Source organism: Telmatherina bonti (assembly GCF_933228915.1).
Source record: "Telmatherina bonti genome assembly, chromosome: 10".
NCBI lineage: Eukaryota > Metazoa > Chordata > Actinopteri > Atheriniformes > Telmatherinidae > Telmatherina > Telmatherina bonti.
In genome coordinates, this window is record NC_136628.1 from 1974006 (window position 1) to 1991985 (window position 17980).

Genomic DNA, 17980 nt, shown 5'->3' on the forward strand with positions numbered 1-17980 from the left:
CACAACAGATCTGCAGTTGGAGAGTAGGCTTCATATACATGATTTAACATGCAGATGTCTTTAACCCGCTGGCTCCAAACCTTCCGGATCGGGACAGATAAACGTGTATTTTCCTCAGTCTGACCTCTGAGTTCTTTCACACGGTAGGAGGTTCTGGAACGGGAACATAGACATGTACTGTTGTCCCTCTGGTCTTTAGGACAGATCTGACGGCACTGCCGTCGACTTGTTGGTGAAACAACACCGAAGCAGCCAGGCCACAATCCAGGCCACAGACGGTTACGCCCAGCGGGTCGGCATCGACGACCGGCAAAGCCTGCTCATCAGCAAGGCCTCACTCAGAGATCAGCACACCTACACCTGCATGGTGGTGACGGAGAGCAACCTCAATGAGTACTCTGTAGCCGTGCGGGTTCACAGTAAGCATCAAAAATGTTTCTTCTTCTTATTATTATTATTATTATATGCACACATATTTTAATGTCTTTCCTTCTATATAATATATTTTCTATGCTTAGTGTTTAAATAAAAAGTCTGAATTATAACATGTTGCCCTAAAACCAGTTGCATAAATTTCCCTTTGTGTAAATTCTAACTGGCTGAAGCTGCAGGCGGAGGCTCGCCGGCTACAGTCTGGGCTGAGCTGAAGACCGATCCCGGTCCAAACAAACTGATGTGGTTCTGTGTTTGCAGAGAAACCTTCATCAGTTGAGATTCTGGATGAGTCTGAAGCGCTGACCAAGGACAAGCTGACACAGGTAAGGAGCGCGGTGGCGGCCGCGAGGAGAGGAGGAGGCCGCACGGCAGGGTGCAAACGCTGCCTCGGGTCCCAGAACTCACAGCAACATGCGGCGCAGCCTTACGGGGGAGATGGGATATAGAAGCTATTAAAACTTGGTGGCGGTTCTGATGGTTCTTATTAACACTAGTTTTAAACGATGCGACCAGCTGAACGTATGTCTGAATCATTCACTGTTTCACTTGCTGAGGGATCTACGAACAGCTGCGTGCCACATTAACACACCTGATAAGAGCGATGCTGCAGCAACAAACTGAAGGAATCTGGCTTTTGCTGCACTTTGCTCAGCGTTGTTCCGTGTTCTCACCAGGTGGGGACGTGCGTTGCTGCAGAGGCCAACCCTGCTGCCGCCATCACATGGAGAAAGGATGGCCAGCCGCTGGAAGCCGATGGAGAAGGTAACCGGTGTCCTGCAGAGCCCCCTGATGGAAACGTTACACACTAGATAGAAGTGTTCTCTTACATCTACATGTTTGGATGATTCCTGCATTTTGGTCTTTTTGGCGTCTGATGTCCGCCCAGCTGGATCAGACAGGACCTGTTGAAGGCTGGATGCTGCACACAAGCTAACTCCCACTCTGTGTGTGTGTGTGTGTGTGTGTGTGTGTGTGTGTGTGTGTGTGTGTGTGTGTGTGTGTGTGTGTGTGTGTGTGTGTGTGTGTGTGTGTGTCCAGGTGTTGTGATTGCATCCAGTACGAAGCTAGATCCAACCACAGGCCTGTCAACCACCTCCTCCAGCCTGCAGTTCTCCGCTACCAAAGCTGACGCCCATTCAGTCTTCACCTGCGTGTCCACCTACGAGGGCTCCAGTCAGGAGGTCCACATGGACCCTCTCCCCGTCCACTGTGAGTGGAACGTAAAGTTCCCACCTGGCTCGATGAAGGCGTGTGTGTGTGTTTACGGCGCTGCTCAGATGTCGTTATCTGACCAATCAGTGGTCTGCTGAGGCGTGTTGGGAAACGTGACACTGCGACATTAAAACCAAAGAGCCAAATGGAACCACAACATGGAACGTGATCTGAGGGGCAAAGCAGAACTTCCTGCCGCTACAGGAAGTGGACAGACTGCATGTTGAGGACAACAAACTGTCCAAAGTGTCGAGGTGTTTCTTGTGACATTTTGCCGACCAGCGTTTTAGGATGTGTTGAATCTAGGCCTGCACTATTCTGGATAAAGTGAAAATCAGGATTTTTTTGCTGAGAACTGAGATCACGATTTTTTCCCAATATAAATATCTATTGCATGTATTACCGGCACGTCAACGTTGCAACAGCTGAGACTGAACATAAAAACAATAAATGTCTCTCTTGATTTCTCTTACACACACAACCTCTGAATCATTTTAATAGTAGCAGTTTTGAAAAATAATTTTTCTGTGAATCAGGTGATGAGAGGTCGGTATGGTTCTTAAATTATAAACAACAGGAGGGTTGGACATGAAGCTAGAAACTTCACACAGCAGTCCTTTGGTTAAATTTGATATTCTGACGTTTAACAATGGATGATAAAAGTGATTTATGCAATGTGGGTCTAAAGGGATTCAAAATCTACTTTTTCAAGTGATAACCTGTTTCAATGGTAAAATATAAAAAAACTTAAAAAAAAAAAAAACAAACAGAAAAGAGTTTATTCATAGTACTAAACATATTTATGGTGGTTTTGACTCACCTCTTGTTCCTCCCACATTATTCCTCTCTCCTACAACGTCCGTTACATTACAGCATATGGACAGTTTAAACTAACAATCTAAATGGACCAAACAGAGACAACAGAAATGATGTTAGTTTACATCCCACTCTGTAAGCCAGGGTGGGATTTGCAAGTGTCCTCTCTGCACCTCTGAGCGGCTGGGAGTGCTTTATGATGGGGAGAGGCTCCCACCGCTCGTTCCTGACAGTCACTGCTAAACAATACGTGCTTTCAAGTCAGTCGCCAAAACACCAGAAACGTCTCCAGTAACTCCAGTAACATCTCCAGTAACGTCTCCAGTAACACCAGTAACATCTCCAGTAACGTCTCCAGTAACTCCAGTAACATCTCCAGAAACGTCTCCAGTAACACCAGTAACATCTCCAGTAACGTCTCCAGTAACACCAGTAACATCTCCAGTAACGTCTCCAGTAACTCCAGTAACATCTCCAGAAACGTCTCCAGTAACGTCTCCAATAACTCCTGTAACATCTCCAGTAACGTCTCCAGTAACTCCAGTAACATCTCCAGTAACGTCTCCAGTAACTCCAGTAACATCTCCAGTAACTCCTGTAACATCTCCAGTAACGTCTCCAGTAACATCTCCAGTAACTCCAGTAACGTCTCCAGTAACTCCAGTAACATCTCCAGTAACATCTCCAGTAACTCCTGTAACATCTCCAGTAACGTCTCCAGTAACTCCAGTAACGTCTCCAGTAACTCCAGTAACATCTCCAGTAACGTCTCCAGTAACTCCAGTAACGTCTCCAGTAACATCTCCAGTAACATCTCCAGTAACTCCTGTAACGTCTCCAGTAACTCCAGTAACGTCTCCAGTAACGTCTCCAGTAACTCCTGTAACGTCTCCAGTAACTCCAGTAACGTCTCCAGTAACTCCAGTAACGTCTCCAGTAACTCCAGTAACATCTCCAGTAACAACTCCAGTAACGTCTCCAGTAACACCAGTAACGTCTCCAGTAACGTCTCCAGTAACACCAGTAACACCAGTAACATCTCCAGTAACGTCTCCAGTAACTCCAGTAACGTCTCCAGTAACTCCAGTAACGTCTCCAGTAACTCCAGTAACGTCTCCAGTAACTCCAGTAACATCTCCAGAAACGTCTCCAGTAACTCCAGTAACATCTCCAGTAACGTCTCCAGTAACTCCAGTAACGTCTCCAGTAACGTCTCCAGTAACTCCTGTAACGTCTCCAGTAACTCCAGTAACATCTCCAGTAACATCTCCAGTAACTCCTGTAACATCTCCAGTAACGTCTCCAGTAACATCTCCAGTAACTCCAGTAACGTCTCCAGTAACATCTCCAGTAACATCTCCAGTAACTCCTGTAACATCTCCAGTAACGTCTCCAGTAACATCTCCAGTAACTCCAGTAACGTCTCCAGTAACTCCAGTAACATCTCCAGTAACTCCAGTAACATCTCCAGTAACATCTCCAGTAACTCCTGTAACATCTCCAGTAACTCCTGTAACGTCTCCAGTAACTCCAGTAACATCTCCAGTAACGTCTCCAGTAACTCCAGTAACATCTCCTGTAACGTCTCCAGTAACTCCTGTAACGTCTCCAGTAACTCCTGTAACGTCTCCAGTAACTCCAGTAACATCTCCAGTAACGTCAGTAACGTCTCCAGTAACGTCTTCAGTAACGTCTCCAGTAACTCCAGTAACATCTCCAGTAACATCTCCAGTAACATCTCCAGTAACTCCAGTAACATCTCCAGTAACTCCAGTAACATCTCCAGTAACGTCTCCAGTAACTCCAGTAACATCTCCAGTAACTCCAGTAACATCTCCAGTAACATCTCCAGTAACTCCTGTAACATCTCCAGTAACTCCTGTAACGTCTCCAGTAACTCCAGTAACATCTCCAGTAACGTCTCCAGTAACTCCAGTAACATCTCCAGTAACGTCTCCAGTAACTCCTGTAACGTCTCCAGTAACTCCTGTAACGTCTCCAGTAACTCCTGTAACGTCTCCAGTAACTCCAGTAACATCTCCAGTAACAACTCCAGTAACGTCTCCAGTAACACCAGTAACGTCTCCAGTAACTCCAGTAACGTCTCCAGTAACTCCAGTAACGTCTCCAGTAACTCCAGTAACATCTCCAGTAACGTCTCCAGTAACTCCAGTAACGTCTCCAGTAACACCAGTAACGTCTCCAGTAACTCCAGTAACGTCTCCAGTAACTCCAGTAACGTCTCCAGTAACATCTCCAGAAACGTCTCCAGTAACTCCAGTAACATCTCCAGTAACGTCTCCAGTAACTCCAGTAACGTCTCCAGTAATGTCTCCAGTAACTCCTGTAACGTCTCCAGTAACATCTCCAGTAACGTCTCCAGTAACATCTCCAGTAACTCCAGTAACGTCTCCAGTAACTCCAGTAACATCTCCAGTAACATCTCCAGTAACTCCTGTAACATCTCCAGTAACGTCTCCAGTAACGTCTCCAGTAACTCCAGTAACATCTCCAGTAACTCCAGTAACATCTCCAGTAACATCTCCAGTAACTCCTGTAACATCTCCAGTAACTCCTGTAACGTCTCCAGTAACTCCAGTAACATCTCCAGTAACTCCAGTAACATCTCCAGTAACAACTCCAGTAACTCCTGTAACGTCTCCAGTAACTCCTGTAACGTCTCCAGTAACTCCTGTAACGTCTCCAGTAACTCCAGTAACGTCTCCAGTAACGTCTCCAGTAACTCCAGTAACATCTCCAGTAACGTCTCCAGTAACGTCTCCAGTAACACCAGTAACATCTCCAGTAACGTCTCCAGTAACTCCAGTAACATCTCCAGAAACGTCTCCAGTAACACCAGTAACATCTCCAGTAACGTCTCCAGTAACTCCAGTAACATCTCCAGAAACGTCTCCAGTAACGTCTCCAATAACTCCTGTAACATCTCCAGTAACGTCTCCAGTAACTCCAGTAACATCTCCAGTAACGTCTCCAGTAACTCCAGTAACATCTCCAGTAACATCTCCAGTAACTCCTGTAACATCTCCAGTAACGTCTCCAGTAACATCTCCAGTAACTCCAGTAACGTCTCCAGTAACTCCAGTAACATCTCCAGTAACATCTCCAGTAACTCCTGTAACATCTCCAGTAACATCTCCAGTAACGTCTCCAGTAACTCCAGTAACGTCTCCAGTAACTCCAGTAACGTCTCCAGTAACTCCAGTAACATCTCCAGTAACGTCTCCAGTAACTCCAGTGACGTCTCCAGTAACTCCAGTAACATCTCCAGTAACATCTCCAGTAACGTCTCCAGTAACTCCTGTAACGTCTCCAGTAACTCCAGTAACGTCTCCAGTAACTCCAGTAACGTCTCCAGTAACTCCAGTAACGTCTCCAGTAACAACTCCAGTAACGTCTCCAGTAACACCAGTAACGTCTCCAGTAACAACTCCAGTAACGTCTCCAGTAACACCAGTAACGTCTCCAGTAACTCCAGTAACGTCTCCAGTAACACCAGTAACACCAGTAACATCTCCAGTAACGTCTCCAGTAACTCCAGTAACGTCTCCAGTAACTCCAGTAACGTCTCCAGTAACTCCAGTAACATCTCCAGAAACGTCTCCAGTAACTCCAGTAACATCTCCAGTAACGTCTCCAGTAACTCCAGTAACGTCTCCAGTAACGTCTCCAGTAACTCCTGTAACGTCTCCAGTAACTCCAGTAACATCTCCAGTAACTCCTGTAACATCTCCAGTAACGTCTCCAGTAACATCTCCAGTAACTCCAGTAACGTCTCCAGTAACATCTCCAGTAACATCTCCAGTAACTCCTGTAACATCTCCAGTAACGTCTCCAGTAACATCTCCAGTAACTCCAGTAACGTCTCCAGTAATGTCTCCAGTAACTCCTGTAACGTCTCCAGTAATGTCTCCAGTAACTCCTGTAACGTCTCCAGTAACATCTCCAGTAACTCCTGTAACATCTCCAGTAACGTCTCCAGTAACATCTCCAGTAACATCTCCAGTAACGTCTCCAGTAACTCCAGTAACATCTCCAGTAACATCTCCAGTAACATCTCCAGTAACGTCTCCAGTAACGTCTCCAGTAACGTCTCCAGTAACTCCAGTAACATCTCCAGTAACTCCAGTAACATCTCCAGTAACATCTCCAGTAACTCCTGTAACATCTCCAGTAACTCCTGTAACGTCTCCAGTAACTCCAGTAACATCTCCAGTAACTCCAGTAACATCTCCAGTAACAACTCCAGTAACTCCTGTAACGTCTCCAGTAACTCCTGTAACGTCTCCAGTAACTCCTGTAACGTCTCCAGTAACTCCAGTAACGTCTCCAGTAACTCCAGTAACGTCTCCAGTAACGTCTCCAGTAACTCCAGTAACATCTCCAGTAACGTCTCCAGTAACTCCAGTAACATCTCCAGTAACGTCTCCAATAACTCCTGTAACATCTCCAGTAACGTCTCCAGTAACTCCAGTAACATCTCCAGTAACATCTCCAGTAACTCCTGTAACATCTCCAGTAACGTCTCCAGTAACATCTCCAGTAACTCCAGTAACGTCTCCAGTAACTCCAGTAACATCTCCAGTAACATCTCCAGTAACTCCTGTAACATCTCCAGTAACATCTCCAGTAACGTCTCCAGTAACTCCAGTAACGTCTCCAGTAACTCCAGTAACGTCTCCAGTAACTCCAGTAACGTCTCCAGTAACATCTCCAGTAACGTCTCCAGTAACTCCAGTGACGTCTCCAGTAACTCCAGTAACATCTCCAGTAACATCTCCAGTAACGTCTCCAGTAACTCCTGTAACGTCTCCAGTAACTCCAGTAACGTCTCCAGTAACGTCTCCAGTAACTCCAGTAACGTCTCCAGTAACTCCTGTAACGTCTCCAGTAACGTCTCCAGTAACTCCAGTAACGTCTCCAGTAACTCCAGTAACGTCTCCAGTAACTCCAGTAACGTCTCCAGTAACACCAGTAACACCAGTAACATCTCCAGTAACGTCTCCAGTAACTCCAGTAACGTCTCCAGTAACTCCAGTAACGTCTCCAGTAACTCCAGTAACGTCTCCAGTAACTCCAGTAACATCTCCAGAAACGTCTCCAGTAACTCCAGTAACATCTCCAGTAACGTCTCCAGTAACTCCAGTAACGTCTCCAGTAACTCCTGTAACGTCTCCAGTAACTCCAGTAACATCTCCAGTAACATCTCCAGTAACGTCTCCAGTAACATCTCCAGTAACTCCTGTAACGTCTCCAGTAACTCCTGTAACGTCTCCAGTAACTCCTGTAACGTCTCCAGTAACTCCAGTAACATCTCCAGTAACTCCAGTAACGTCTCCAGTAACTCCAGTAACATCTCCAGTAACTCCAGTAACATCTCCAGTAACATCTCCAGTAACTCCTGTAACATCTCCAGTAACTCCTGTAACGTCTCCAGTAACTCCAGTAACATCTCCAGTAACGTCTCCAGTAACTCCAGTAACATCTCCAGTAACGTCTCCAGTAACTCCTGTAACGTCTCCAGTAACTCCTGTAACGTCTCCAGTAACTCCAGTAACGTCTCCAGTAACGTCAGTAACATCTCCAGTAACGTCTCCAGTAACATCTCCAGTTACATCTCCAGTAACATCTCCAGTAACTCCAGTAACGTCTCCAGTAACGTCTCCAGTAACTCCAGTAACATCTCCAGTAACTCCAGTAACATCTCCAGTAACGACTCCAGTAACATCTCCAGTAACGTCTCCAGTAACTCCAGTAACGTCTCCAGTAACAACTCCAGTAACGTCTCCAGTAACACCAGTAACGTCTCCAGTAACTCCAGTAACGTCTCCAGTAACACCAGTAACGTCTCCAGTAACTCCAGTAACATCTCCAGTAACGTCTCCAGTAACACCAGTAACGTCTCCAGTAACTCCAGTAACGTCTCCAGTAACTCCAGTAACGTCTCCAGTAACTCCAGTAACGTCTCCAGTAACTCCAGTAACGTCTCCAGTAACTCCAGTAACATCTCCAGAAACGTCTCCAGTAACTCCAGTAACATCTCCAGAAACGTCTCCAGTAACTCCAGTAACGTCTCCAGTAATGTCTCCAGTAACTCCTGTAACATCTCCAGTAACGTCTCCAGTAACATCTCCAGTAACTCCAGTAACGTCTCCAGTAACATCTCCAGTAACATCTCCAGTAACTCCTGTAACGTCTCCAGTAACATCTCCAGTAACTCCTGTAACGTCTCCAGTAACATCTCCAGTAACTCCTGTAACATCTCCAGTAACTCCTGTAACGTCTCCAGTAACTCCAGTAACATCTCCAGTAACGTCTCCAGTAACTCCAGTAACATCTCCAGTAACATCTCCAGTAACTCCTGTAACGTCTCCAGTAACTCCTGTAACGTCTCCAGTAACTCCAGTAACATCTCCAGTAACATCTCCAGTAACTCCAGGAACGTCTCCAGTAACATCTCTAGTAACACCAGTAACGTCTCCAGTAACTCCAGTAACGTCTCCAGTAACTCCAGTAACGTCTCCAGTAACGTCTCCAGTAACTCCAGTAACATCTCCAGTAACTCCAGTAACGTCTCCAGTAACGCCAGTAACGTCTCCAGTAACGTCTCCAGTAACTCCAGTAACATCTCCAGTAACTCCAGTAACGTCTCCAGTAACTCCAGTAACATCTCCAGTAACGTCTCCAGTAACTCCAGTAACGTCTCCAGTAACTCCAGTAACACCAGTAACGTCTCCAGTAACACCAGTAACGTCTCCAGTAACACCAGTAACGTCTCCAGTAACATCTCCAGTAACGTCTCCAGTAACTCCAGTAACATCTCCAGTAACGTCTCCAGTAACACCAGTAACGTCTCCAGTAACTCCAGTAACATCTCCAGTAACGTCTCCAGTAACTCCAGTAACATCTCCAGTAACGTCTCCAGTAACTCCAGTAACGTCTCCAGTAACTCCAGTAACGTCTCCAGTAACTCCAGAAACGTCTCCAGAAACGTCTCCAGTAACATCTCCAGTAACGTCTCCAGTAACTCCAGTAACGTCTCCAGTAACGTCTCCAGTAACGTCTCCTGTAACGTCTCCAGTAAATCCAGTAACGTCTCCAGTAACGTCTCCAGTAACGTCTCCAGTAACGTCTCCAGTAACGTCTCCAGTAACGTCTCCAGTAACTCCAGTAACGTCTCCAGTAACGTCTCCAGTAACTCCAGTAACATCTCCAGTAACATCTCCAGTAACGTCTCCAGTAACGTCTCCAGTAACGTCTCCAGTAACTCCTGTAACGTCTCCAGTAACTCCTGTAACGTCTCCAGTAACGTCTCCTGTAACGTCTCCAGTAAATCCAGTAACGTCTCCAGTAACACCAGTAACGTCTCCAGTAACGTCTCCAGTAACGTCTCCAGTAACTCCAGTAACGTCTCCAGTAACATCTCCAGTAACGTCTCCAGTAACTCCAGTAACGTCTCCAGTAACGTCTCCAGTAACTCCTGTAACGTCTCCAGTAACGTCTCCAGTAAATCCAGTAACATCTCCAGTAATGTCTCCAGTAACTCCTGTAACGTCTCCAGTAACGTCTCCAGTAACGTCTCCAGTAACTCCTGTAACGTCTCCAGTAAATCCAGTAACGTCTCCAGTAACGTCTCCAGTAACTCCAGTAACGTCTCCAGTAAATTTGTCGCTGGTTGCTTTTAACAAAAGAAGTCGCCAGATTTAGCCAGAAAGTCGCCATGTGTTTTCCTACCAGCCGCCATCTGCATCACATGGTGTAAGGATCCGCCGTTTGTTGAGGGAGAAAGAGGGAGCGCTTGTTTTGATGCAGGTGATGTCCCAGTTAGAAATGCATTCTCGGTCTTTTTTTTTTTTTTTTAATCGTCATTTGAAAATGAGATCGTATACGAGTGTGAATCGAGATCGCGATTCTTTAACGTCTCCAGTAACTCCAGTAACGTCTCCAGTAACGTCTCCAGTAACTCCAGTAACGTCTCCAGTAACGTCTCCAGTAACTCCAGTAACATCTCCAGTAACGTCTCCAGTAACTCCAGTAACGTCTCCAGTAACGTCTCCAGTAACGTCTCCAGTAACTCCTGTAACGTCTCCTGTAACGTCTCCAGTAAATCCAGTAACGTCTCCAGTAACACCAGTAACGTCTCCAGTAACTCCAGTAACGTCTCCAGTAACTCCAGTAACGTCTCCAGTAACTCCAGTAACATCTCCAGTAACGTCTCCAGTAACTCCAGTAACGTCTCCAGTAACTCCAGTAACGTCTCCAGTAACGTCTCCAGTAACTCCTGTAACGTCTCCAGTAACGTCTCCAGTAACGTCTCCAGTAACTCCTGTAACGTCTCCAGTAAATCCAGTAACATCTCCAGTAACGTCTCCAGTAACGTCTCCAGTAACGTCTCCAGTAACGTCTCCAGTAACGTCTCCAGTAACTCCTGTAACGTCTCCAGTAACGTCTCCAGTAACTCCAGTAACGTCTCCAGTAACTCCTGTAACGTCTCCAGTAACGTCTCCAGTAACTCCAGTAACGTCTCCAGTAAATTTGTCGCTGGTTGCTTTTAACAAAAGAAGTCGCCAGATTTAGCCAGAAAGTCGCCATGTGTTTTCCTACCAGCCGCCATCTGCATCACGTGGTGTAAGGATCCGCCGTTTGTTGAGGGAGAAAGAGGGAGCGCTTGTTTTGATGCAGGTGATGTCCCAGTTAGAAATGCATTCTCGGTCTTTTTTTTTTTTTTTTAATCGTCATTTGAAAATGAGATCGTATACGAGTGTGAATCGAGATCGCGATTCTTTAACGATTAATTGTGCAGCTCTAGTTGAATCCCTGAAGCTTTGTGTTGCTTTGGCTCATTCTCTTCAACACGGTTTCCAAGGGCTTTAGTAATAAGGCAGGGTTGCGTTGGGTCGTGGTGGCATGTCACCTTACGCTACATGTCCATACGTGTATTCACATCTGAAACAATCCAAGAGTTAGTTATGTGTCAGTGGGACATTTATACAAACTCAGCATTAACATCTCCTTTTTCTTTATCTCATTGTTGTCCTGTAAACGTCTCAGATCCATCGGAGAAGGCGAGCCTTGAGATTGTGTCCCAACAGCCCATTGAAGAGGGAGACAATGTGACGCTGAGGTGCCAGGCCGATGGCAACCCTCCACCCAGCTCCTACTTCTTCTACTTCCAGGTTTTTACTGCTTTATTCACCACTGCAGCTTTCAGTAGAGGAACTTCAACATCACACTGTTTAATAAATGCTTAGATGCTAAATTCAACATTCTACACAGTAAAAGCGTTTTGTCAGATAAAATGCAGCTCATGATCAGATATGGATCAGTAGGAGTGGAGTTGCAGGGTTCGATTCCCTGTGGGGGATTTGCACTGTTTCAGAAAGGGTTCAGCAGCGGTGAAGAGTCGTAGAGTAGCGCGTAAACACGTCTCAGTCTGCAACAGTCTGCTTCTGACCATGTTTTCCCTTTGGAATAACCCCGTTGCTCCCCTTCAGGACAAAAAGCTTCCGGAGCAAAGTTCGGACACCTACAGCATTCCCTCCATCAGCAGAGAGGCGTCTGGAGAATATAAATGTTCCCTCCCAGAGAACAAGGAAGTTCAAGCCTCCAAACGAATCTACGTGAACTGTGAGTCCTCCTTCCGAACACAGATGGAACTTCTCCAGCATGAAGACAACTTCGTCCAGACGATGTATCTGAACACACACGTGGTCTCCGGTGACGGTCCCGGTGACGGTCCCGGTGACGGTCCCGGTGATGGTCACGGTCCCAGTGACGGTCCCGGTGACGGTCATGGTCCCGGTGACGGTCCCGGCGACGGTCATGGTCCCGGTGACGGTCCCGGTGACGGTCATGGTCCCGGTGACGGTCCCGGTGATGGTCATGGTCCCGGTGACGTTCCCGGTGACGGTCCCGGTGATGGTCACGGTCCCGGTGATGGTCCCGGTGACGGTCATGGTCCCGGTGACGGTCCCGGTGACGGTCACGGTGATGGTCACGGTCCCGGTGATGGTCCCGGTCCCGGTGATGGTCACGGTCCCGGTGACGGTCCCGGTGACGGTCATGGTCCCGGTGACGTTCCCGGTGACGGTCCCGGTGACGGTCCCGGTCCCGGTGACGGTCCTGTTGACGGTCCCAGTGACTGTCCCGGTGATGGTCATGGTCCCGGTGACGTTCCCGGTGATGGTCATGGTCCCGGTGACGTTCCCGGTGACGGTCCCGGTGACGGTCACGGTGATGGTCACGGTCCCGGTGACGTTCCCGGTGATGGTCCCGGTGATGGTCATGGTCCCGGTGACGTTCCCGGTGATGGTCCCGGTGATGGTCATGGTCCCGGTGACTGTCCCGGTGATGGTCATGGTCCCGGTGACGTTCCCGGTGATGGTCATGGTCCCGGTGACGTTCCCGGTGATTGTCCTGGTGACATTCCCGGTGACGGTCACAGTGACGGTCACGGTGATATTCTCGGTGACGGTTCCCCGGTGATGTTCCCCGGTGACGTTCCCGGTGACGGTCCCGGTCCCGGTGACGGTCCTGTTGACGGTCCCAGTGACTGTCCCGGTGATGGTCATGGTCCCGGTGACGTTCCCGGTGACGGTCACGGTGATGGTCACGGTCCCGGTGACGTTCCCGGTGATGGTCCCGGTGATGGTCATGGTCCCGGTGACGTTCCCGGTGATGGTCCCGGTGATGGTCATGGTCCCGGTGACTGTCCCGGTGATGGTCATGGTCATGGTCCCGGTGACGTTCCCGGTGATGGTCATGGTCCCGGTGACTTTCCCGGTGATTGTCCTGGTGACATTCCCGGTGACGGTCACAGTGACGGTCACGGTGATATTCTCGGTGACGGTTCCCCGGTGACGGTTCCCCGGTGATGTTCCCCGGTGACGTTTTCAGTGATGTTCCCGGTGACGGTTCCCGGTGACGTTCCCAGTGACGGTTCCCCAGTGACGTTCTCAGTGATGTTCTCGGTGACGTTCTCGGTGACGTTCTCGGTGACGTTCCCGGTGACGGTCCCGGTGACGGTCCCGGTGACGTTCCCCGGTGACGGTTCCCCAGTGACGGTTCCCCAGTGACGTTCTCAGTGACGGTTCCCCAGTGACGTTCTCATTGATGTTCTCGGTGACGTTCTCAGTGATGTTCTCGGTGACGGTCCCGGTGACGGTCACGGTCCCGGTGACGTTCCCGGTGACGTTCCCGGTGATGGTCATGGTCCCGGTGATGGTCACGGTCCCGGTGACGTTCCCGGTGATGGTCACGGTGACGGTCCCGGTCCCGGTGATGGTCCCGGTGATGTCCCGGTGATGGTCCCGGTGACGGTCATGGTCCCGGTGACGTTCCCGGTGACGGTCATGGTCCCGGTGACGTTCCCGGTGACGGTCCCGGTGATGGTCCCGGTGACGTTCTCAGTGACGTTCTCGGTGACGGTCCCGGTGACGGTCCCGGTCCCGGTGACGGTCCTGGTGACGGTCCCAGTGACGGTCCCGGTGATGGTCATGGTCCCGGTGACATTCCCGGTGACGGTCCTGGTGACGGTCCCAGTGACAGTCCCGGTGATGGTCATGGTCCCGGTGACGTTCCCGGTGATGGTCCCGGTGGCGGTCCCGGTCCTGGTGACGGTCCCAGTGACGGTCCCGGTGATGGTCATGGTCCCGGTGACGTTCCCGGTGATGGTCCCGGTGATGGTCATGGTCCCGGTGACGTTCCCGGTGACGGTCCCGGTGATGGTCCCGGTGATGGTCACGGTCCCGGTGACGTTCCCGGTGATGGTCCCGGTGACGGTCATGGTCCCGGTGACGGTCCCGGTGATGGTCCCGGTGATGGTCATGGTCCCGGTGACGTTCCCGGTGACGGTCCCGGTGATGGTCCCGGTGATGGTCATGGTCCCGGTGACGTTCCCGGTGATGGTCACGGTCCCGGTGACGTTCCCGGTGATGGTCATGGTCCCGGTGACGTTCCCGGTGATGGTCATGGTCCCGGTGACTTTCCCGGTGATTGTCCTGGTGACATTCCCGGTGACGGTCACAGTGATGGTCACGGTGATATTCTCGGTGACGGTTCCCCGGTGACGGTTCCCCGGTGACGTTTTCAGTGATGTTCTCGGTGACGTTGTCAGTGATGTTCTCGGTGACGTTCTCAGTGATGTTCTCGGTGACGGTTCCCGGTGACGTTCCCAGTGACGGTTCCCCAGTGACGTTGTCAGTAATGTTCTCGGTGACGTTGTCAGTGATGTTCTCGGTGACGTTCTCAGTGATGTTCTCGGTGACGTTCCCGGTGACGGTCCCGGTGACGTTCCCAGTGACGGTTCCCCAGTGACGTTCTCAGTGATGTTCTCGGTGACGTTCTCAGTGATGTTCTCGGTGACGTTCTCAGTGATGTTCTCGGTGATGTTCTCGGTGACGTTCCCGGTGACGGTCACGGTCCCGGTGATGGTCCCGGTGATGTCCCGGTGATGGTCCCGGTGACGGTCATGGTCCCGGTGACGGTCCCGGTGACGGTCCCGGTGATGGTCACGGTCCCGGTGACGTTCCCGGTGACGGTCCCGGTGACGTTCCCGGTGATGGTCCCGGTGATGGTCATGGTCCCGGTGACGTTCCCGGTGACGGTCCCGGTGATGGTCCCGGTGATGGTCATGGTCCCGGTCACGTTCCCGGTGATGGTCATGGTCCCGGTGACGGTCCCGGTGACGGTCCCGGTGATGGTCACGGTCCCGGTGACGTTCCCGGTGACGGTCCCGGTGATTGTCCTGGTGACATTCCCGGTGACGGTCACAGTGACGGTCACGGTGATATTCTCGGTGACGGTTCCCTGGTGACGGTTCCCCGGTGACGTTCTCAGTGATGTTCTCGGTGACGTTCTCAGTGATGTTCTCGGTGACGTTCCCGGTGACGGTCACGGTCCCGGTGACGTTCCCGGTGACGTTCCCGGTGATGGTCATGGTCCCGGTGACGTTCCCGGTGACGTTCCCGGTGACGGTCACGGTCCCGGTGACGTTCCCGGTGACGTTCCCGGTGATGGTCATGGTCCCGGTGACGTTCCCGGTGATGGTCATGGTCCCGGTGACGTTCCCGGTGACGGTCCCGGTGACGGTCCCGGTGATTGTCCTGGTGACATTCCCGGTGACGGTCACAGTGACGGTCACGGTGATATTCTCGGTGACGGTTCCCCGGTGACGGTTCCCCGGTGACGTTCTCAGTGATGTTCTCGGTGACGTTCTCAGTGATGTTCTCGGTGACGTTCTCAGTGACGTTCTCGGTGACGTTCCCGGTGACGGTCCCGGTGATGGTCATGGTCCCGGTGACGGTCACAGTGACGGTCACGGTGATATTCTCGGTGACGGTTCCCTGGTGACGGTTCCCCGGTGACGTTTTCAGTGATGTTCTCGGTGACGGTTCCCGGTGACGGTTCCCGGTGATGTTCCCAGTGACGGTTCCCCAGTGACGTTCTCAGTGACGTTCTCAGTGATGTTCTCGGTGACGCTCCCGGTGACGTTCCCGGTGATATTCTCGGTGACGGTTCCCCGGTGACGGTTCCCCAGTGACGTTCCCCGGTGACGTTCTCAGTGATGTTCTCGGTGACGGTTCCCCAGTGACGTTCCCCGGTGACGTTCTCAGTGATGTTCTCGGTGACGTTCCCCGGTGACGTTCTCAGTGATGTTCTCGGTGACGGTTCCTGGTGACGTTCCCAGTGTCAGGTGTGTCAGCTGTCAATCAAGATGTTTGTTTGTTTGTTGTCATAGCTGCTGTGAGAAAACAACATGGTTTTAGATTGTTTCCGTGTTTCTTAACGTGTCTTCCACTGGAGAACGTCCCACATGTGCTTCTCTGTGTGAGTGAAGAGTCTCGTGTGGATCTATACATGGAAAACATGTTACTCCAACTTTCTCCACATGTGGAGTTGTGGCGTCGGAACATTTCTGTCTGATTAACAGTTTCACTCGAAACAAAAACTTTTCCCAACGTGCTGTTGGAAAATGGCTACGTGTGTTCCAGTTGTTCCACGTATGTGTTATACGTGTGTGTTCCAGTTGTTCTATGCGTGTGTTCTACGTGTGTTCCAGTTGTTCTGTGTGTGTTCTATGTGTGTTTTCCATGTGTGTTCCAGTTGTTACATGTGTGTGTTCTACGTGTGTTCCAGTTGTTCCATGTGTGTGTTCTACGTGTGTGTTCTATGTGTGTGTTCCAGTTGTTCCATGTGTGTGTTCTACGTGTGTGTTCCAGTTGTTCCATGCGTGTGTTCTACGTGTGTTCCAGTTCTGTGTGTGTTCTACGTGTGTGTTCCATGTGTGTTCCAGTTGTTACGTGTGTGTTCTACGTGTGTGTTCCAGTTCTACGTGTGTTCCAGTTGTTCCATGTGTGTGTTCTACGTGTGTGTTCTATGTGTGTGTTCCAGTTGTTCCATGTGTGTGTTCTACGTGTGTGTTCCAGTTGTTCCATGTGTGTGTTCTACGTGTGTGTTCCAGTTGTTCTACGTGTGTTCCAGTTGTTCTGTGTGTGTTCTACGTGTGTGTTCCAATTCTTCCATGTGTGTGTTCTACGTGTGTTCCAGTTGTTATACATGTGTGTTCCAGTTGTTCCACGTGTATGTTCTACGTGTGTGTTCCAGTTCTTCCATGCTTGTGTTTCATGTGTGTGTTCCACGTGTGTGTTCAATATGTGTTCCAGTTCTATGTGTGAGTTCCGTGTGTGTTCCAGTTGTTACATGCGTGTGTTCTATGTGTGTGTTCCAGTTGTTCTATTTGAGTGTTCTACGTGTGTGTTCCAATTGTTCCATGTGTGTGTTCTACGTGTGTGTTCCAGTTGTTCCATGTGTGTTCCACGTGTGTGTTCCATGTGTGTTTAAGTTGTTCCGTGTGTGTTCCATGTTTGTGTTTCAGTTGTTCCATGTGTGTGTTCTACGTGTGTGTTCCAGTTGTTCGACGTGTGTGTTCCAGTTGTTCCATGTGTGTGTTCTGTGTGTGTTCCAGTTGTTCCACGTGTGTGTTCCAGTTGTTTCTGTGTGTGTGTTCCATGCATGTGTTCCACATGTTCTATGTGTGTGTTCCAGTTGTTCCATGTGTGTGTTCCAGTTGTTCCACGTGTGTGTTGCAGTTGTTCTATGTGTGTGTTCTGTGTTCCACATGTTCTATGTGTGTGTTCTACGTGTGTGTTCCACATGTTCTATGTATGTGTTCCAGTTGTTCCACATGTGTGTTGCAGTTGTTCTATGTGTGTGTTCTATCTGTGTTCCACATGTTCTATGTGTGTTCTACGTGTGTTCTAGTTGTTCCTTGTGTGTGTTCTAGTTGTTCCACATCTTCTATCTGTGTGTTCTACGTGTGTGTTCCACATCTTCTATCTGTGTGTTCTACGTGTGTGTTCCACATGTTTTATATGTGTGTTCTACGTGTGTTCCAGTTATTCCATGTGTGTGTTCTACGTGTGTGTTCCACATGTTTTATGTGTGTATTCCACGTGTGTTCTAGTTGTTCCATGTGTTTCTTCGTGTATTCCACATGTTC

The 17980-nt window shown here is 49.5% G+C and overlaps 1 protein-coding gene across 1 annotated transcript in view; it reads left to right on the forward strand.

Annotated features, from left to right (window-relative positions):
* LOC306761064 (CD166 antigen homolog) overlaps nt 1-17980 on the forward strand; it is a 49982-nt gene that overhangs the window by 4907 nt on the left and 27095 nt on the right. Inside the window, exons 3-8 of the mRNA XM_079247152.1 lie at nt 200-419; nt 694-758; nt 1110-1197; nt 1474-1644; nt 11533-11657; nt 11976-12108. Of these exons, the coding sequence (XP_079103278.1) occupies nt 200-419; nt 694-758; nt 1110-1197; nt 1474-1644; nt 11533-11657; nt 11976-12108 (802 nt within the window). The remainder of the gene's footprint in view (nt 1-199; nt 420-693; nt 759-1109; nt 1198-1473; nt 1645-11532; nt 11658-11975; nt 12109-17980) is intronic.